The sequence below is a fragment of the Aptenodytes patagonicus genome, chromosome 3, assembly GCF_965638725.1.
Source record: "Aptenodytes patagonicus chromosome 3, bAptPat1.pri.cur, whole genome shotgun sequence".
Classification (NCBI taxonomy): domain Eukaryota; kingdom Metazoa; phylum Chordata; class Aves; order Sphenisciformes; family Spheniscidae; genus Aptenodytes; species Aptenodytes patagonicus.
The window spans coordinates 111,558,151-111,580,340 of NC_134951.1; the positions used below are offsets into that span (position 1 = coordinate 111,558,151).

The window sequence follows — 22,190 nt, forward strand, 5'->3', positions numbered from 1 at the left end:
TATATATGCATGAGACAGGTAAAATTGGCTCGTTGCTGTCATTACTTTGGTTTTCAATGCACTTGCACATTTCACGTGAAACTAGTTTGTAGCCTACCCAGACTATACGGTACATTGAACTTCTTAGCATCTTGCTTCTAACAGCACAGCACTTGCTTTGTTCTCACTGAAGAGACTTCTGCTCCCCAGACGAGATCTGGGAGCACCAGCTTGAGAGGCCGCTGTCTATGGGGGCAGATGGGGCCAACAGGACCTGGACCATGGATGGAACTAGCGCAAAACCCACTTCTGGCCTCAGGTCCAGGATAAGCTACTTACTCGTAGTGGGTAAGCAGCAAAGGGTGATTTCGGCAAACAGAAACCTTAGCATAACTTGCCTTTTTGCCTCTAGGTTCTTGCTTTTCTTCTTGTTCAGTCTAAACCATGTATGGTCCTGCCTCTCTCTTGCCCTTTGGGCCAAAGGCTTTTCAGGACAAGGCAGCCAGCCCCTACTGCCCCTTAGGGCTGGGTTCATTAAGCCTCAGGGGGGAAGGTAGGCACTTTTCTCCTAGGCAGAAAATAGCTTACAAGTTTTAGCTGCCCACATCCAACCCTTTCTGCTACTCTTTCAAAAACCAAAGCGATTATGCTGTTCGAGCTGGGCTTTTCTAATATTGACAGATGGCCTCATCCAGAGAGCTACTGACTTCTCATGCAGAGCCTTTGGCTCAAGTGATTTGGCTGCTGAGACCACAGTGTTAGCATGGTACCGAATTTTTAAAAATGAGAGGGAAGATGACAAGCTTATCTTAGCTGATTAGCCATACACAGCAATGCCAAGGTTTCCAAATTAATAAAAAGCCAACAGCATTACAGATAAATGTATTTTAATTAGGATTAAATACTATCTCAAGGTATCTTGAAATCGCACTTGTACTGTACTAATCAACAGCCAGAGGCAATAAAAAAGTCTGAAAACGTAAAAGTTCTAACATCCAACACATGACAGTAAGTGCTGCCATTTAAAGCGACAAACACCGCTCCCAAGAACAGATATTCTTAGAGGAATAAGTCATAACATTTTTGTATGGACAAAAAAATTTAAATTGAAGACCGGAAGAAATATATTAGTGCCTGCCTTTTTAAAAGTTTTTTTTTTTTTTTACATTAAATACAGTTTTCTTTAAAAGCAAGGTACTTTCTAAATTCATGGTTTATATACTGTATGTACACAAGAGCAGAACATTGTACAGTGTTTTTGGATAAAGCAGCACTAACTAGCTATAAGCTGGTACGGTGTTGCTGAACCAAATGCAAGATGACAAGTTAAGCACTCTAGGAGAAGTATCTCCCTGGTTGGTATAAGAAAAGTAAAGTATCATGTATGTACAAACTGATTATTCAAACAAATCCCGCAAACTCAACATCATTTGCCATGGAACTGTACATGCTGCAGCTAATCAATGGAAGTCTTACTGCAAGAACTGATCGGAGACACCCGAAGTAACCATTTTCTTTCAGTAACAAAGTGCATTACCCATGCAGAGAGCACTTACGCAAGCCGTCATTGCAACACATCACCCCTGGGGCGCAGGGCTCCAAGGAGAGCGGATTCTTGCTGCAACCTCAAGTCAAGTAGCCACCTGCATTTTTTCACTATACAAAATATGAAATGCCCCAACCAAACCATACCAAATTGAGATTAAAGCTACATTATTAAGTATCTGTATGTGCACTCCGCCTTTCTGCAGACAGTTACAGATTAAAGCAGAAAGTTTGCACCCAAGTATCACCAGTTCAGACTAAAATGGACTGGCAGTGATTTCCATAATTAGTGCAACATTAACTCCTATACTTTATCAAACTGACTTGCTGTTCTTCAGATGCACAACGTGCTTATTCAGGTTTTACAAAAACAGACAAACCAGAAGGTTGTGCAGAAAACTGGTTTCAGGTTTGTAGACACTTTTTTTTTTTTAAGTCTACCCCATTAAAAACCCACCAAACTTAGAAATAGCTTGTGCCCTGGTTCAAAGTCAATTGCCTCAAAAAATGACTTTTTTTATTCTAGGGTTAGCAGCGGGGCAGAGAGATTAAGGTTGTTCTTGTTACACACACTTTTAATTGTCATTCAGTTTACATCTTCAGAAGAGGTTATTTGCTGTACTTCCAGGATGCTGCTCATCCTTGTCTTAGCCACTACACTGGTTTAAGGAACTGAATGTTTCTTCTTTGATGAGGACAGAAGCGAGACAACTTGTTTCTAAACTGCATCAACTTAAAGTTTCAAGTTTTAATGGTGTAAAAATCTGACATTCAATTACAGTTAAGAGAAACTTGCTACACAGCAAACTGCATCCAAATCTACCAGTTATTGATGGGACCTTTAAATTAACCGTTAACAAGTTATTCAAAGCATCCAGACCTGGAAACATCAGATCACCCAGCCAGTGAGCCAGCAACTCCCTCCCTCTTTTTCATGAGGTTTTAACAAATGCAACTGATGTGACCTTAGCGCTGGAGCCAATGACTTCCATTGGTTAACTCCAATACCCAAAAGGGCTAGGGAGATCCTGTGTTAAGCCCAATGCAATATGCATTAGTGTCATGGAGCAGGAAGATCCCAGTGTCTACTTGTTAAAGTTCACACAGACCATACAGATACAGACAGGGTAAAACAGAGACTCAAAAGGATCCATTATGCTTGAAGAAAATTCCAAATAAAATGACATCTTCTGCACAGCCCAGCCTCAGACACAGCCACACCTTTATCTAGTATAATAAACTCTGTAGTAAACTGTTTTTGACCTCCATAGAGAGTAGGAGTTGTCAAATTTAAGGAGATAAACTCCTCTCCCTGGGTACTGGTGGCTGCCAGCATACACTTCTTCATGACAGTCTCGTCTGTACACAGGCACTATTTCATCTAGCTGAGGCTTGTTGGCATTCTTTTTGGCTTTTTCTTCACTGCTAGTATTTTCTGCAAGGAAGAAAAAAAAAGGTGTCAGTTAACATGGGTGGATGCTTTACAAGAGAAAGTCAGACTGATCTGTAGTGGACAAGGCACTCTTTGTTAGTTTAAAAATCAGATGGGTCAAAGGGGTTCATACCAAGGCTATAGCTAAAGGATTCAAAAGCAGGAGGAACACTAAGCACGCTCACTTCATCATGAATTTTACGGTTCTGTATTAAAACCCACCACACGCATCTCCCCAGCACAGCTGGGACAGTTTGTAGAGATGCCAAGATCTAGTTTTCATGAAGCCTTTACCCCACGTTGACTGCTACTGATCTGACATACTTACTACTACTGATTACTTAGTAGTAATATCCAGAAGGCCACTGCTTCCTATGTCAGAGCAGTTCCTTCTAAAGCAAGTCACATGCTCATTTCAAAACTTTTTTTTCTGATGGCATGCTAAACTCCCCTGTAGGTAAAGGCTGTGACGTGTGTCCCGGCCACTATCAGGAATTGCTCTTTTAAGCTGTTTTGTTGAAGCCTCAAGGAAACTTCCTCCCTAGAAAACATTCGTGAACAGCAGGACAGGATTTTTCTTAAGGTTTTCAGTGTGCAGATCCACTATGCTCTATTATGGCACGGGTTTCAATCTAGCTTACTGAATAGCTGAATTGGACAAGAGGGCTCACTAAGGAGTAAGTAAAACTTAGGAAAAGGATTTCCTCACCCTCAATTGCTTTAACCTATCTGTGACCAAATGAGGTGACTGAAGTTACTTTCAGAATTGCACTTCCTATTCAAAATTGAAGACAAGATTCCAGCTAGATGGAAGCTCAGGGAACTAGGAGATTACACAAGACAGTGGGGGTTTCCCCCATGGCAAGCTCTGTAGGACTTGCAGTTTATACAATTAAGCATGTTTACCTTCTTCTTCATCCTCATCATCACTGGATTCGCTGACATGCACACTGACTGCAGTATTAGGGGAGTCTGTCCATTCAAAATACACCCCAAAACCAATGTCATAATTGTCTGTAGCAAACTCCCAAAAGAGGTAAGACCCCTCTTCATGAGTTGGTACTCTAACTGTAACCACTTCTCCTCGGCCCACTGTGATCACAGAGTCTGCATCCTGCCGGATTTTTTCCTTGAAGTCTTTTATCTGGGGTCGTGTCCACATCGATGGGGCAGCTATCACTGGAACAGAATCTGGAGAGAGGGGGGAAAATATCTCAGTTAAGCTTTTGTTTCAGTCATTTATGTTGCTTGCTTAAGCGTGCTTTAGGGGCACTTGAGGACAACAAGCATCAGAGTTGCTTCTAAGTAATTTTTTTTTTTTACTGAAGAAACAACTTTTCACAGGTTAAGAGTTGCATGAAATGCAATGCAAGTTTAGATATAACCATGCACACAAATCCTACCAGTATACCCATCTGCTACATTCAAACTGACAGTGCTTACGCAGAAAAGACTCAGAAGGCAGACGTACTGCTACAGGTGACGGGGTTACATTGCAGAGAACCCTTCATTGAAAGGATCTTTAACGCGACAGAACCAGAGGTTGTGATTTGTCTAGAAATTGTCAAATATTGACTAAAATTACTGAACACCTCACTATGCAGACAGGGACCACGCTAGTGTTGGTTCCATACTGGGATCCAAGCAAGTCTTTTGAGGACTACTCATTGCGGATGAAAGTACAGGGGTAACACCCAGAAATACCAGTGATGAGAGAGCTGCTGGGAGGCTACTTTTCCTGCTCCACTTCTACAGCTTCCTAGAAGCTGTCTGAAGAAGGTGGGAAATGCGAGGGGACAGAAGTCCGGACTGCACATAGGACAGGGCTAAGCCACAGCATTCAGAGAGAGTAAGAAGGATTTGGCTTTATTTTAATCTGCAAGGCTAAATCAACACTCAGTTTTGACCTGAGTTCAAGTAAGTTTGAACATATTTCTGCACAGAACCGCTTTCTGCTACAACTTTTACGCTCCTTTCCTTCAAGTCAAGAGTGAAAGGAGGTTCTGGATCCCATCCACTTTGCTTGAAATGCTTTTGCTGCTTCCCCTTTCCCACCCCCAAAAGCTTAGTTTTGCCTGTGCAATATTGTTCTCCCTTGAGAGAAACTGGACCCAGGAATCAAACCTAGCTCTTGCATAGCCCAATGAAGCCAAGCAAAGAGCCATAGTAACCATACTTAAGACATCTGAATCCTAAGAAAGGCTTCCGCTATTTATTTTTAATTAAGGAATCTAGCTAGTCCTACCTTTTGGTCCATTCTCCAGTGCCTCTTCCAAAGCCTCTGGATCCAGCTCTTTTTCAGGGCTGTCTGCATGTGCACTGGCCTGCCCATTAACAGATGGGGTGTCCCCTGGGGCAGGTGCATTCACCTTCGATGCAGTAGTCAGAGGAGTCCCTGTCGCTGCCACAACCGCCTCCTGCTGTTTTTGTAAGGCTGCCTAAAATGACAGAAATTAAGTAAAACCAAAACCTCCCAAGATGTCTCCCACTTCCAGCAGACAGTATAAAGACACTTCAAAGAAAAAACCTCCCCCTGCACCCCATGAGGAGGCTTGACACAAAAGACCAGAAGCAGCACACATTAATCAGTGAAAGTTACATGTACTTAGTATCAGGGGAAGTGAAGTCACTTTGTTCTAGGCTGGTGGATACAACCTGAAGAAAAAGATTCGATTTTCAAGTTAATTAGGGCACACACAATAAACTCTTGCACTTAACTACAGAAGTTCTGCTTTTCAGTAACTCCTATAACATTTCTTTCAAAATTGAAAGTGACGACTTGTTTGCTGGTTTTCACCAGTGGGCTGAAAGGGTTCTGGCCTGAGATCATCCAGGTCTAAAAAGAACTGGAATTATTTAAAGTCTATTAAGTACTTTGTCAATTTGTGAGTTAACTTGCTGAACAGGGTTCTCTATCAAATCCACGACACCTGACAAAGGCAGTTATTTAATATGAAAGCAGGAAGCGTAAGAGCCACAAGGACTGTGAGTGGTCTGGGAGAAGAGTTATTCAAGCTCAGAGGTGCTGCTTTTACAACACGACTTATGTACATTGAAACTCTTTAGACAGAATTTATCATGCTGTCCCTGTGCAAAGGATTAACTACACCTAAAAAGAGATTATACAAGGTAACAATCATCCTTTTGGATTTAAGCAGGATGCATTATCCCTTTAGCTTCAAGGCTTACTCCCCCGCCTCTAGTTATCAGTACAGAGCTATTACATACACTTTTTTGTTGGGGCAGGGAAAAGGTATAATTGACAGTACCATTCTTTGAAGAATAACCTAATAAGCACATGATTTTGATGAATGAATGGAATATAGGTATCCTGAAGGAGTTTGAGGACAATATAGTCAAATATCAGTTAGATTTCAAATTTGAACAATTGTACAGATGCTGCCCAGATACACCTTCTACTAAAGAAGTCCTATTCAGTGATTCAATGTAGAGTGGTGAGAACTTTTCTAGAAAACTATTGCATATAGCCTTTCCAAAATTAATCATATCAGAAGCTGATCTGTAAGCAACCATGACAGATCAGCACTTTTTAACCGTACTAATGGATCCCAAGGCAGCTGAGTTACAGGCATCCAGAAGGAAAGTATTCCTCAGAAGTGTTACAGAGGCTACGTGAGTCTTCAGGAAAGTCCAAAGTAGAATTAGATAATTTTAGCTCTGTTATACGCTTCTTCTCTACAAGAGTTGTCCAAGTAGAGATTTGAAAGATAAGCTTCATTGCCTGGCAGGCTTAGTATTTTGTAAGCCACTCTAAAGAAAAGACTGTTTTGCCCTGGGTCTCGGAGGGCATTAGTCTTCTGTACATCGAAAACAGACAGCCATGATTGAAAGGAGCAGTGCTGATAGCATTGAAGAATATTGGCAGCAGCATCTCTGACACCTCAGACTCAAGGGAGTAGTATCAATTACAGAAGGCATCAAGGACAAGAGGAAATGGCCTCAAGTTGCACCAGGGGAAGTTTAGATTGGATATTAGAACAAATTTCTTCACCAAAAGGGTTGTCAAGCATTGGAACAGGCTGCCCAGGGAAGTGGTTGAGTCACCATCCCTGGAGGCATTTAAAAGCCGTGTAGACGTGGCACTTAGGGACATGGTTTAGTGGTGGACTTGGCAGCGTTAGGTTTACGGTTGGAGTCAATGATCTTAAAGGTCTTTTCCAACCTAAATGATCCTATGACAAGACTGATGAGGCTGTAACTTTTGCTTACCACTATGACACCGAAGCATTGGTACCAAGGTAGCATTAAGCTTCAAGAGTAACTATTACAGGGCAGGAAACCTCTGACTTTCCTTTACCACTTCAACTCCATCAAATGATGGTTTAGGTTGGAAGGGACCTCTAAAGATCATCTAGTCCAATGCCCCTGCCATGGGCGGGGACATCTTTCACTAGGTCAGGTTGCTCAAAGTTGTTGTCAGGTTGCTGCCTAACCTGACCTTGAACACTTCCAATGGCGGGGCATCCCAACTTCTCTGGACAACCTGGTCCAGTGTCTCACCACCCTCCATTGTAAAAAATTTCTTCCTTATGTCCAATCTAAACCTTCCCTCTTTTAGTTTAAAACCATTGCCCCTTGTCCTGTCACTACAAGCCCTGGTAAAAAGTCTTTCTCCATCTTTCTTATAAGCCCCTTTTAAGTATTGAAAGGCCACAATAAGGTCTCCCTAGAGCCTTCTCCTCCAGGCTAAACCACCCCAACTCTCTCAGCCTTTCCTCACAGGAGAGGAGTTCCAGCCCTCTGATCATTTTTGTGGCCTTCCTCTGGACCTGCTCTAACAGGTCCATGTCTGTCTTGTACTGGGGACCCCAGAGCTGGATACAGGACTCCAGGTGGGGTCTCATGAGAGCTGAGTAGAGGGGGAGAACTACCTCCCTCAGGCTTCTGCCCACGCTTCTTTTTATGCAGCCTGGAATATGATTGGCTTTCTGGGCTGCAAGTGCACATTGCCAGCTCATATCTAGTTTTTCATCCACCAGTATCCCCAAGTCCATCTCTGTAGGGCTGCTCTTAATCCATTCATCCCAGAGTCTATATTGATACTGGGGGGTTGTCCCTACCCAGGTGCAGGACCTTGCACTTGGCCTTGTTGAACTTTCTGAGGTTCACATGGGCCACATGGGTTCACATGGATTCCTTCCTTGGACAGTTCTTTGCTGAGGGCATCAGTCTCATCAAAATACAGATGACTTCATAGGAAGTTAGTTACTGAATTTTAGGTCTTTAGCTCAAGAATAGACTTCAGACTGGCAGTTATAGGCCATTTAAGATTCAGGTCCTGCCCAGAGAGGTCAGACATACTAGAGTCTGAGGTCTGGCTTACATCTGTTTAAGGCACTTACAGATGGACATCCTTGAACTTTAAAATAACTTGAGATGTGCATACAGCACATTTGCCAGAGATGCAAGATTCCCCTAAACAGAGAAGTAGCCTTTCAAGCCCAGGCACAAAACCCTTGCAAAGAAGTAAGGTACTACTGCCACCCATTGCTACCAGAAATATGAAAGTCTGTCCTCCCACCCAAACCATGAGCAGTCTATTGCAGGCAAGCGAATTAATTAGATACTGATGTCAGACAACAGATGCAAAAGGAGAGAGAAGTCAGTAGTGCTCAAGTTGACAGGGAGGAGTAATCTCAAACCCAGTAGTGATGCGACAGGGCTGCATGCACGTTCAGCTGGAAACACATAGCTGACCAAAGCCTGCTGCTCTGCACAGATCTTCAGGTGCGATACCTATATGGAGAATCACTTGAATAGGTTTGTTCATGCTCAGATGCATTGGTACGTACCCCCTTTAAATTACACACACACAATAGATGCTGCAGCAGAGCGCTTCACATTTAGTCTCCAAGTATTGAACAAAGTAATTAAAGGCTGCTTTAAATTTTCTTAACTAACAGCTGCTTCAGAAAACTACTCGAACAGATTAAATAAGGGGCTTTGGTGTTTGAATCTGAAGCAGCATGAGTCACTAAACACTCTCTCTCCTTGTAGCAATTAGCTTTTCAAGGGGATAAGGGTAGACAAGTTAACATTTCCCAAAGACAGCCTGGGACGCAAAATCTAAGTTTCTCAGCTGGTCGGCCATACCTGTTGCTGTGCAAGCTGGACTTGATACAACTGCTGCATGTATTGTTGATAATGCTGTTCCTGGAGCTGCCGAATTAGGATCTGCTGCTGTTCATAGTTGCCCGGATACTGCTGGGCTGCATACTGCTGGAACTGAATGGCAGTCTGGGAGTTCAGTGCTGCCATTATCTGTTGCCTAGATTGGTGGGAGGAGGGTAGGAAGGTTACAAGCAGCTGAGGGTATTGGGGAAATCCCTGTACTTAAGTGATTTAAGTGGCCTCAAAGACAGTTAATTCAATTCCTGCAAAAACCAATTAAAACAAATCTACATAATAGAGCAGAGCCCAGAGGTAATGCAAATCTGAATTTTGCCTAAAAAATATGCTCAGAATATAAAGAAGGGAGCAACAATTTCTACCCAATGTTTGAAAACATCAAATGTTAAAAAACCCAAGAGCTCTTACATAATTCTCAATCTCTAGTCTGATAAAGAGGTAGTGCTAGAAAAAAATCAGTGACTAAATTTCTCAAGCAAGCAAGGGAAAAAAAACACATTTGGTTCCTCCAGAAAATATGCAGAAACCATCTTTCTAGCAGCCCTTCTACAAATATTGGTAAGAACAGACCTGCTGTGGTACAGCATACCAATGCTTTTTGGTAAGTCTAAGAAAACCACACCACATTACTATCTTAATTTCCCAGGACAGTATGCAAACAGATATGAAAAGCATGACTGACCGTGACTTAATTCAGGAACAGAAAAAACACTGCCAAATAGGGCATCTCTGTCTCCAATAAACTCAACTGCTGAAACTTCAGGAGGAACACAGGGGTTACTTATGCACAGGCTCAGTTTTCCTCCTCTCTCCAAAGGGCTAATGGAAGCTATATAGTAAAAAACTAACTAGATCCAGAGTTTTTGTCCCACATTACGTCCATCAGTGACCAGCTATCAATGCTTCAGAGGAAGAAGGAAGTATCACACAAATGCAGGAGTAATTCTTTGCCTCTTGCCCTTCTTCCTTCCCCCAAAATAATTCTCTAAAAGCTCCAGTATTAGACTGGTTTGTATCCTAAAAGGCAAGATTTACTGTTTCAGCAAAACTGTGACCACTTTAGATACACTTGGCCTGTATATATGTATCCATATTTCTTTTCTGTCTAAATTCTTTATCTCTGTAACCTGTTACAGCCACTTAATACACAACTGCTATTCATGTAAAAAAGTAATCTCTTAACTTCAAGGTATACCACACTCCTTGTTACTTAGCACTGTGCAACATTTTTCTGTTGTATTCTCTGTGCATTTATGTCTGTGTTTTACACTCCTCTGGCTCTCACAGTGCTAAACAAACAGTAAAACTTGTGGATTAATTATTTGCTCCCTTCTCAAAACCACTACATAGCAAGCGCAGGATCTGCTTCAGAGACACCCCTGCAAAGACATTTTTATTATTGAAAATGATTGCTGACTGATGTGGAACAGCTTTGATGATTTACTATTCTCTTACATGTGCAATGCTGGATTCATGTTTTCAGCATCTGGATATGATGGGAACAATGAAATATAACTAGAGCTGTATATTCTAAGTAAACAACTTAATTCAGGCTACAGAGGTTAACTGCATTTGAACATGGAATTTTTAACTCCTTTTAGAAAGGTGCTAAGATCCAGTGATTGCCAGTGTACAAGTGAGATTTGCAGACACTTCACACTTCCTAGAAAGGGAGCACCTTTAAGTAGGTAATGTTAGACTACGAAGTTAGAAAATTTCAGCCATGCATTCAAAAGACCCCAGTGAACTGCAGTTATCCTTTTTCAAGGCTCTGCCTTCTGTGAAAGGATAGAAACTTTCAAGTCACAGTTCAAACAACACTTCCAGTTGGACACGTAACTCCGCTCAGTTGAGTGCGGCATTAATCATTTAAGAAGCAGAGCCACAAGTTTTCATGAGGTGCAGCCCTTGAACCCAAAAATCTCCAGAGCTTCTCTTTAAACAAAGCTTCTCTGGCACTTTCATCTGAGAAGGCTGCATACAATAACACGTTAAGATAATTATTCTCTGTAAACTGTGTCCCTCTTAACTAAGGATGCAAATGTCACCAGACTCGAGTGCTCTGAACTTCAGGTATTCAATTCTAGCATAACTATTTACACAGAGAGATACAATTGTCTCAAGTGCAAGGCAGTTATTTTCTTTGAAGTGCTGTTTGTTTCAGCTACTCACTTCTGTTGTTCCATCCGAAGTCGTTCCTCCTCTATTCTCCTCCTCTCTTCTTCTTCTCTTCTCAGTCTTTCCTCTTCTTCTCGCCTACGTTTTTCTTCTTCTTTTTGTAAACGCTCACGCTCCTCTTCTTCACGCCGCCTTCGTTCTTCCTCTTCTCTTCTGCAACATCCACTCAATAAGCTATTTCAGCATTCCTACAGTCCTAGGATGAGTTATTTTCAACATGCTGTAACCTGCCTTTTGCCTGCCCAATAAGGCTTTTTGTTTGGTATCATCTCCTCCCACTTCAATTTGACTGGAGAAGTGTCTTATTGGACACAAGAAGAAAATATGTTTAGTTTACAAGAAAATGTTTAGTTTTACTGCACTGTGCAGTATGACAAGTGTAAATTCTATATTGTAATTTGATATTCATTCTAACCTGTTACTATACTATCCTTAGCAGAGAGCAGTAGAAAAAATTGTCTAGAAACCTCAAACACATCTTCCAAGCTTTAACATATGTTCAATAATTACATGGATTTTATAGTTTAATAATCACATGATATGTAAGTGATAGTAGAAGATAGCCTTTGTCAAATTGCTAACCCATACTAGAAGAGGAGTTCAAAGCACCTGACAATTTCATGTTCCGTATATGTTTAGTCCACAGACATATCAGGGCAGATGTTTTGTGAAGTGTGTATTTCTTAAACAGATGACGATATCAGCAAAACTTAAAAAACTCCTTATATTCTAGGTGTCTTCACCTCAGAAACAATCATTCATTACTGGCAACGTAAAAAGGCTTAAAGAGATCAAATGGTACCACAGCCACCTAAACTTCAAGCATTTCTCTTGCCAAGACGACTTCAACCTAAGCTAGCTATGACACTGTCCGTAAGTCAAGAGTTATACACTCAATATACTCCAACACCAAAGGACTCAAACATTACCTTTTCTTTTCTTGTTCTTCTTTCTCTATCTTGTGGGAAGTGACATACGTTGAAAACAAGTGGCAGCACCTATTCAGGAGCTTAACAAATTCTGTCATAGCTTTTTGCTTTGACATGTTTCCAAGGGCAGCCCATTCCTTCCTGAGAGAGAGAAATCAGCTGAAATAACAGAAGACTCAACTCTTTTCAAGTCAGTAGTGAACTCTGAGAACCCAACAAAGAAAAAAAAGTTGGGAGACCAGGGACCAAACTTTATCATACGCAGTTTCAGAGAACCAACAATTTTCTCCCATTCAAAGACAGACCTTAAACCTGTAGGTTTCAGCGCTCTCTTCTGCCTGCACCAGAACAACCCTTTCACACAGACATAACTGAACGCTTCCATGAAATCTCATACATACCATTGACCCTACTTTGAATTCTGAACTACATCCAAAAATTTCCCAGATAGAAATGGACCTTAAATATTTTTTACCCCTCTTCCACTCTAGTTTGTAGGGAAAAAAAGGCATACGTTTTCCCAGATGAACAAACATGGTAACAACCATAGATTATAGTGCTTGAGTTACTTGAATGCAACAGCCTGGTTCTTCCTAGAGGAAGGCTGTGTCCATATGGGCAAAAGCAGTGCACTGGGTCCAGCTCCGAGAAGCCAGTGCTGTGTTGCACATTGCCTTTACACTAGAAACAGCAACAATGAACATCAGAAGTGCAGCCTGAACTGCAAGCAATACAAGAGACAGGCCTGAGACTGCCCAGATCTCATCAAAATTTACTCAGAGTTTGAACGCATCAGGTATCTGATTTCAGAAGTTAACTTTGATATTAACAAAAGCTATGGTGAATGCTGCTACCATTGGCAAAAGGCTTGGCCTGCTGTAACCCTGATGTAGTGTTAGGATGAAACATGGGCCTGCACATTAATGCACAGCTAACCAAGTCTTAAACTGCTATAAGAAATTGGACTGTCGGCACAGCAGCTTTTCCTAATGTGGTTGAAAAAACCCAATCATCTTCTGTTAGCTCCTTTACTGAACTGTGACTCAGATTTCCAAGATGTATTTGAAGAGGCCACTCTCACTATCTACTACCATGCACACACACTGATGCAACCCACATACTTGTTGTCTTATTGCAGAAATTGGATGACGTTTTCTTCAGACAGAAAAAGCAGAGTTAAGATCAACAAGGGCACCAGCCCTTTTACCTTCTATCATTCCCCAGCACATCAAAGAATCCAACTTCAGGACAAGTGTCAGGGTTGTAAGGTCCCAGCAGAACCTGCTTGTGCAGCGCCACAAGTTTGAGTTTTTCTTCATATGTTGGATGAAAGGCTTTGCCATCCTTTTCTGTAGAAGAAAAGAAAATTTCACTGTTGTGATTAATTGATTAAGCACAGGACAGCAAAGAACATTTTGTATAACCATTTTAATGATTTCTCCCAAAAAAGGAATAAGAAAGTCACAAAAGGTTAGACAAATTAACTCAGTTCTATGTGAATAAAATATAGATCTGTCCAGAAGAAACACATCTAACTTCAGCTGCTGAAACTTAATTATGAAGTGTTTTTCATCATACCATCTAGAGCTAATCTTAGCTAGTAAGTTATCACATAAATATTTGTTAATTAGTTGAATATCATACCATATGGATCTATATCTCCAAAATATTTAAAAGCCTTAACTTGAACTCAAATGCGCCTGCCAAGTCTATTGTAGTGTGGATAGGAAGGATTTTCCACAAAGAAAGATGCAATGTTAACTTTACAGATTGCTCTCCTTTCATGCTCTTCACATCGACAAAGGCAGAACAAGCAAGGTTTAAGGCAAGGAAAACCACAGAGAGGAAAAACTAGAATTAAGGGAAAGTTTTCCTTGAAGCAATTTGATTGCTGCACTTCGCCAAGGCAGCTGGAATAACCCCTCACAATGAAAAGTCTTAGAGGTGACTCCATCGGCACCAACATGTAGAGAGAGCTCTGGCTGTAAGACACAGGTAACATAAGCCTGAACATAATCAGAATTCTCAATGGCTCCACACCAACACCTTCTGAAGCGGTCCCGCCACACATTTACTGGCAAGAAGAGACTTGCCTTGATTTAAAATGATATATGAATTAGTCAGCTAGGACTTACCTCAGCACATTTAAAGTGTCAAAACAAATCAAAGAAACAGGCACCACTATATGTAATTACACTGCTCATTAAGAAAAGACCTTTTTCCTGAACAGAAAAACAAATAAATAAGCATCATCTCCTTTTGGAAAGGCTGTAATGAGGAAGCCATTATCGGATGTAAACAACAGACATTTCACATGACTGTAGTAAATGTAGTACATGCTCTCCATGCAGTCAGGAACCACAGGCAGAGCTGCCACCTAGTCTCCAGCTCTCCTTTTACAGTAAAGGTCACTTTGGACCAAGTTGTTTACAGCCCCAAACTGAACAGTCAAATTTCCACCCAAATTTTAGGGCAGACATTTACATATTGCAAAATTGCTTGGCTGATGCTTGTGAACAGAGTTATTAACAGGAAAAGAAGCAAATCTCAGAACAAAAGAAGAGGGGAAATACCTCTGCTATGGCTTATTGAGAAACTCAATATTATTGAGCAAATAATTCTGAAAATTGGAAACAAACCCAGAGGGAAAGTGTTTGCAGGTCACAGCAAGAAGCTACATTTTTGACAGAGTAAGTTCGGTACGTTACTGGACTTACTCAATTAAAACATTACAAGGAACCACTACATGCATGCCATTAATTTTGAAGCCAGAAAAGCATTTAATCACTTATTATCCATTTCTAATGGCCAACCACACCTTCCAGAATCTCAAGTATTCGCTTTTCTCCCAGTGTCACACAACCTTGCAGCCAATATCTCTTCCAGCTTCAAAAAACAGAAGCCTTTGTCCACAAAAATATCTATTTCCAAAAATACCTGGTGGGGAGTAAAAGTGGGGGCGGAATGTAAAGACTGAACCAGAGTCTACCCAGTGGTATCCAGTGAAAGGACAAGAGGCAGCGGACGTAAACCGAAATATAGGAAATTCCACTTAAGCATATGAAGTGGCTTTTTTAACTGTGAGAGTGATCAAGCACTGGAACAGGTTGCCCAGAGAGGTTTTGAAGTCTCTGCCCTTGGAGATATTCAAAACCTAAACAGACACAGTCCCGAGAAGCCTGCTCTGAACAGTGAGGGCTGACCTTGACAATCCCCAGAGGTCCCTTCCCACCTCAACAAGTCTGTGACCCTTAAGAGATGCAAATCACTGCATCCTGATAAGTCTTTCCCTGGGTCTCAGGTCTCCTGCTCTCAGGCCACCCAAAGAGTCCTTTGGCTTTTCCTCAATTCTTCACACTTCTCATTTAACTCAGAATTTGCTTATTAGGCAGCAAGCACTTCCATTAGCCTCAATAAACAGCATGCGCTTTGAAATCACACTGAATAACCTGGGGCAGCGTGCCTAAAAGCAAGTCAATTGATAAGGGTATTACACTGAAATTTTGCCAGGCTTCTGAGCGAAGTACACTTCTCAAGGGGGTCCCTATGGCATAATTTACCTTGCACAACCTGTACACCTACAGTTGTCTGCCAAAAACCATAGCTATTTGCTGTACTAGACTGCTACCTAAGCCAGCTTACATCAGTATTTGAACTCACTTCTGAAGAGGATTAAAGGGGAAAAACACCATTGTTTCCCATGCTATACACAGCACACCTGCATTATCACAGAACAGAGAAGTCAGACCTTAAGCCCTACTATCAAGAGAAGCCAAAACCTGCATTTTGCACCCAAGGGGAGATGAACAAACAAGCTAAGTAAGAGAGGAAAACAGACAGATGAGAAAAATATGAGACAGGCATTCAGTGACTTGTAGATAATGCAGATTAGAAGCAAGCTCTCAGCAGAGTACCTGGAGCCAGTCAAGAGAGTGAAGCTGTATACTAGCTATTTTTCAGTTGAATTCTACAGCATGAACCACACTGTATAATTATCCCAAAGATTTGGAATTGCTGCCGTTAAACTGAACCAGAAGACCTGAAGCCATATGTAGAGTCAAATATGCCAAAAAAGAGTCCAGACAAGTACAAGTGCCAAATTTATTCAAGCATCCGTAAACATAACATTTAAGTAGGTATTACCCACACATCTAATACAGCTGTCAGGAAGCTGAAGAACATCAAAGAGCTCCAGGGAACACACTGAGAAGTCCAAAGGATGCGAAGTACAGCAACTATACAACCCTTCCTATGCCACTGGTATGCCTGACCCAACAGGGCCAGAGAAAGGCTCAGCTTTCTTACAGAAGATTAGGAAACTTCTTTCCCAACAGTACTTCAAACCATCATTCACCCGAAATGGCAATTTCTCAAGTCAACTAAACTCTATGCTTAAGCAAGGGCCATTAACAGATCAAACACAAGTAGTGATTAAGGGGATGGTTACATGAACAAGGCAGGCTATGGACCTATGATGCTTTAGGCATTCTGCAGTAACGGCCCATACATATATACACACACGCATATATACTTCACTGATGACATGAAGTAGTTCACCCAGAACACAGAGAAAGACTGGCTCCCATTCACCGCAAGCTCAGACCTCATTGATGTGTGCCATGAAACCACAACGCTGTATTACTGTGTTGTCACCCCTGAAAGGGAAATCCCTGCACACCTAATATCAGCTATTCAGACTACCGCTCTCCTTGACAGTGGCTACTTTGTTTAGATGCCCGCAAAACTGAGATGCACTGAGGGCAACTCAGTTAAATACTCTGGAAAACCAGTACTTAGAACACCAACGACGCTCCTTGCACTACAGGTAATTAATCGTATGCTTGAAGACCACCGCTTGTGTCGGCATGCAAACACAACAGAAAGATAAAGCTATAACTAGTAATGAAAAGCAGATAATGGAGGCTTATGTCACTACGTAGCATTGTACCATTGACATGAATTGGTATAAAACCGCAAATTCAGACTCAAGGGAGTTTAAGAAATATGCTTAAGAAGAGACTGCATCATGCAAGATACTGTTACTACTCCCATGTAACTTCAGATTATTTTTTTCCTGTAAGAAATATGGCACAACAGGCTGCAGCTTCCACTCCGACTTCACCTACTGCACTCACTCTAAATGCCTAATTCCTGTGGGATAGCATTCAGTCGAGTCATCTAGAAGAAGATAGAAAACAGTTTATGAACTGCGATTTTCCACCTCATAGCTTTTAAAAGCAGAAGTCACATGTTAATGCTATTCATATGCAAAGTTTTAATGAGCAAGACCAAAACTGAGAAGCACAAGAACTGAATTGCTGCCTGCAGATCCCAGTACACACTCTAACACTCATAATTCCCCTCTCCTGAAGATGTTCTGCAGCAACAGAAGAGATACGAACTGGCCCTTCCAATTAAACGTGATCAAAGCTCAACTTCACATCAAACATAGATACGTTATAGGGGTTTTCATATTCTTGAAAACAAGAGCCTACTTATCTTATGAATTACAATCATGCCATCAAATTAGCCCTCAAAAAAAAAAGATGAAGTCAAACAGTTAATTTAGAATTATGTATTGCTGAGGTTGAATATGCATTCTTGTTAGGATAAGAGGAAATAACTTGGAGCAGTCAAACAAAATTAGAGTACTTAACATACCAGGAGAGCTTTTAGATACCAAAATGATATGGATTGTATACTGTCTCTCATACTCAAGGGTGCTGCGCTGCAAATCACTTTAGACAGTGCATGAACACTTCAGGGACTGTCATATATTGAAGGTTGGGTGCAATGGTATTTCAATGACAGGATACGGAAAACCATAAAGCCAGGTTGATACTGGAAAAGATTTGCTGGCAGAGCTATGCAAGCCACCCCCTCCTACTGCAGGACACAGCTGACACCTTAAACAAGCTGCCTTTGCTGGCATAGCTCGTACCAAAATAAGCCATCAGAGACACTTCTACTCTGCCAGCTGCCCCGGGGCAGACAATTACAGACAGTCCAAGAGACAAAGAAACATACCCATTTCAGTAACATGACTGTGTTCTCCCCTGTACACTGGATCCAGCACAGCAGAGCAGTTTCTTAATGGCAGCCAAAACGCTGGTCGACCTGAACTAGGCTTGACAGGGCAGTAAGGGAAAGAGCGCGTATTGTAAGGAAGGCTCTTGTTTCTCACAGAAAAATGGACTGGAACACTATTAACCATCTATTTTCTGTGCCTCTATTATTCTGAAAAGCTTTCTTCACAAGCCATTATGGATGCTAAAAAAAGCTAGCGCACATCTCCTGCACAGCCTAAGGCCCGACAGCTGAAGTGACCCAGGGTCAAGCATTTTAGATCTGCTTCTGTCTTTACCAGACAGAATAAAGTAGCTTTTGAGTCTCTTTAACATCCTAGCCTAGTTTCAGTTGTGTTTTTCACATTGTTTATACGCATTCCCACCCTGTCTTGTCTTCGAGCAATTCTGTTACATGCAACATGCCACCACAGACAAGTGTTAGCAGCCATTGTAATAAGCAAATCCGAACTATTTTGATCAGATTCAACTTTTCTAGGAAGAAAGTACATCATGAGTTATAACCAGACAACTCAGTCTGCACAATGAAGCTGAAAGGAAGCTGCTTAATTAGCGAGCGCTGCTTACCCTTTGACCTCACCCAGGGACTCCTCTAGCATCCCGATTCCTTCCGTCCCAATAACCACAGTTAATCCAGATACCATCGTCCTCCCAAACAAGTGCTGCCCTGGGTCACTTGTTTGTTCCATGGTAGCTGTGTGAGTAGGCAATATCATACACTGAGGCATGGATATCAATTAGCTTTAAGAAAGACAAAGTTTTTCAAAAGATAACCCCCATCTCCAAATCAGTGTTTTTTAGAAGAGTGATCAAAACAAGATCTCAGCATTGACCTATTAACACGGGTCAACCTTCAGATCCCTCATACGTTGCTTCTTGAAGTAAAGGAGGAATCCGTATTTGTTCCTTGGCATCTACAAGGCTGCTAAACAAGCATGCCCACTCCCACGGTTGTTTTGACAGTAGATGCATGAAAATCATTTGGAAACGAGACCAATTATTTTCAGAGCCACACAGATATAGAACAAGCAGGCAGAATCAGTAATCCAAGTATTACAAGCTCCCGTAACTCACCATCACATCTATAAATAAAAATCCTCATGTTATGTCAGTTTCAGCAAAAAAACTACAGATGAAAATATGGGCAATGACTTCATGTGACTTATTCCAGCCGTAAGGATAGAGGAACGAGGTCTTCATTTGGAAAGTCTGACAACTCCATACAATGTGGAAATTTTTCCTCTTATGAGCAAAACCACGCATTACAAGAAATTGCAGGAGGTTAAAAAAGAGCAGCAATAAGTTGAAACATGTTGAAATTAAACTTTTAATAAAAGGAAGGCAACAACAAACCCACTGTTGAGACAACAACACAAGAAACTGGAACCTAGACACAAGTAACACTCCACTGACTTTTCACCATCCAAGAATAGATAAATGTAGAGCATAAATTTCATTAAAACATGAGACATAATAGACATAGGTTATCAATAATGTAGATAAGCTCATTCATAGTGTGTAATTTTTACACTGTAAATACAGGTTCCAGTAGAATATTAAACCCAAGACAAAATGAGACCATGGTTGACTGAGACATGGAATTTGCTACTGCAGAGACATCATGTTTTAAGAACAAACACTCATTAAACCAAACTAGAACTCTTTCAAGCAACTGGTTTTACAGAAAGGGTAGAGTCACAATGCTTCCAACCTGATACCTGGTTGCAGCAGCTTCCAACACAGGGAAAAAAAAGAAAAAAAAAAGACCCTTATGGTTCTTACAGCTAAAAAAAAATAAAAATCCCTGTATGTCAGCATGCTAACAAAAAAATTGCTTTGTGGAAGAGCATCAGAACAGGATCAAAGAACCTGGGCTCAAGAAAACTGCTTAGAGCTTTACATGCTCCTAACAAATATTAGGGTGCAAGTCAGCCAAAGTGAAGAAAACAGACAACTTTGTCCTTCTAGCACAGTTTCCACCTGCCACTATGCTTGCCCTCAGAAGAGGCAGCTTTCCTGGGGGGTCATCTAACAACTGACCACCACAAGACTGACCTTTCCAAGTACAGAGTTGTATCTTCCCTAGCGCAGGTGGGTTGCTAGACTCCCTGCTCTGTGCCCCACGTTAAACAGCAGCCGCCTGAAAGCCAGCAAAGCACTGCGAGGTGCCCAAACGCTGTAGCGCAACGTAACGCTACAGCGAATGCAGCTCTTCCTCCAAAAGCACGCAGTCGATTTCCTCCTCTTGAGGAAAGCAAGTGTAGCAAGGTACCTCCGGCTTCCTGCAGAAGCAAACCTGGCTACAGGGGATCCTAAAACAAATGCTCCGGGTCTACGCCCGTGCGGGCGTTTCGTGGCTCCCTCACACAGCTGCCAGCTGGAGTCACGATGGCAAAGCCAGACTTGAAGTTAGCATCCTGTGGAGACGGCACGACATCTCATGCCAGTATCCGGGCTGTCAGCAGACTCGACAACACTCAGAGAGTGCTCGTCGCCTACGTTTGCGAGATTTTTCTTCGCATGCCACCAGCAAGGGGTTTTTTCGCTCCGTTTTCAGGTCCGGCGGTGCAAACCCTCGCAAACGCCTCCCCGGCCCCGCGGAGCGGGCACACCGCGGCCCGGGGCGGCCTCCCGGCTCTTCTCCCGGTCCCCCGCCCCGGCCCACCTCTCGCACCAGGAAAAGCGCATCCCCGCAAGCCGCCACCGACCGCCGTGACACGATGCTCGCCCCGGCTCGCCGCCGCGCCCGGCGCACCGACACCTGGGGGCCGCGGGCGGTGCCGCGCTGCCGCCTGCCCCGCTACGGCGCCGCCTCCCGCGCCTCTCGGGGGATCCGGGGCTCCGCCTGCGCCCCGGAGCCCGGCTCGGCGGGGAGGCGGACGATGCCGCCGCACGGCACTTCCCGGGACGCGGCGGCTCCCGCCTCGCCGCCCCGGTCCCGGCGGGGGATGCGCGGGCCACGTCGCCGGGCGGCCTCACCTTTGAAGAAGCGCAGCGCCAGGCCGTACAGCTCCTCCAGCGCGAAGCCCCAGCGCCGCTCCGGGCTCAGCGCCGCCTCCTCCGCCGCCTCGCCGCCGGCCTCCGCCTGGCCCGGGGACCCGGGGCCCGCTCGGCTCCGCCCCGCCGCGGGCTCCCCCTGCCCCGGCCGCGCTTCACAGTGCGGCACCTCAGCGTTGGGGCTCAGCGTCAGCCCGTCCACCGAGACCTCGAGCCGGTCCGAGCTCAGCACCGCCGCCATCCTCCGCCACCGCCGCCACCACCTCCCTCCCGCCCGCCCTCCGCCTCCTGCTCCGCTGCGGCGGCCACGTCCCGACTTCCTGTTCCCTCCGACCCGGAACTTCCGGCCCCGCCCAATTGCCCCGCCCCCGCGCGCCCCCGCCGCTCCGCCCTGTCGCCGACGGCCGTCCGCGGGTGTCGCGGCGACCCGGCGCCCGCCTCAGGCCGGCCGCGGCCCCGAGGGCGGCCCCGTCCCCGGCGGGCAGGAGGACGGGGCGCCGTGACCCAGCCGGGCGGCTGGGAGCGGGAGGCTGTGCCCTCCGGGGCTCGCCCGCCTCGCGGCGGCGGCCGCTGGAGCCCGTGAGGTGCTTCGCAGCCCCCTCTTCCCGCCTTGCCGTCCTCCCGGGGCCTTGAACTCGGCTCCCGGGGCGCGGGTTACACCCGCCTGTGGCAGCCTGCCCGTGCCCCTCGGGGATGGGGCTGAAAATAAACTCGCCCCCTTCCCCCGGGCGGGAGGTAGGGCAGCCTCGGCCGGGCGGGCGGCCAGGGCGGCGCTGGCACGGCCGGGGCAGCTGCCCTGAGGCAGCGGCGCCGCTTTCCCCAGAAACGTTTGGGCTGCCTGCCCCGGATCGCGGGCCCTCCTCGGCGGCAGCCCTCAGATCCCAGGGCACGGGA

The 22,190-nt window shown here is 44.0% G+C and overlaps 1 protein-coding gene across 1 annotated transcript; it reads right to left on the reverse strand.

Annotated features, from left to right (window-relative positions):
- Nucleotides 1–849: 849 nt before the first annotated feature.
- Nucleotides 850–21,537, reverse strand: ACBD3 (acyl-CoA binding domain containing 3). Its single transcript, XM_076334676.1, has 8 exons — nt 21,279–21,537; nt 13,421–13,562; nt 12,214–12,354; nt 11,279–11,437; nt 9,071–9,245; nt 5,202–5,394; nt 3,863–4,147; nt 850–2,959 (listed from the first exon to the last, which is right to left on the reverse strand). Exons 1-8 carry the CDS (start codon nt 21,535–21,537, stop codon nt 2,748–2,750), a joined length of 1,566 nt encoding a protein of 521 aa, XP_076190791.1. The 3' UTR covers nt 850–2,747.
- Nucleotides 21,538–22,190: the final 653 nt, after the last annotated feature.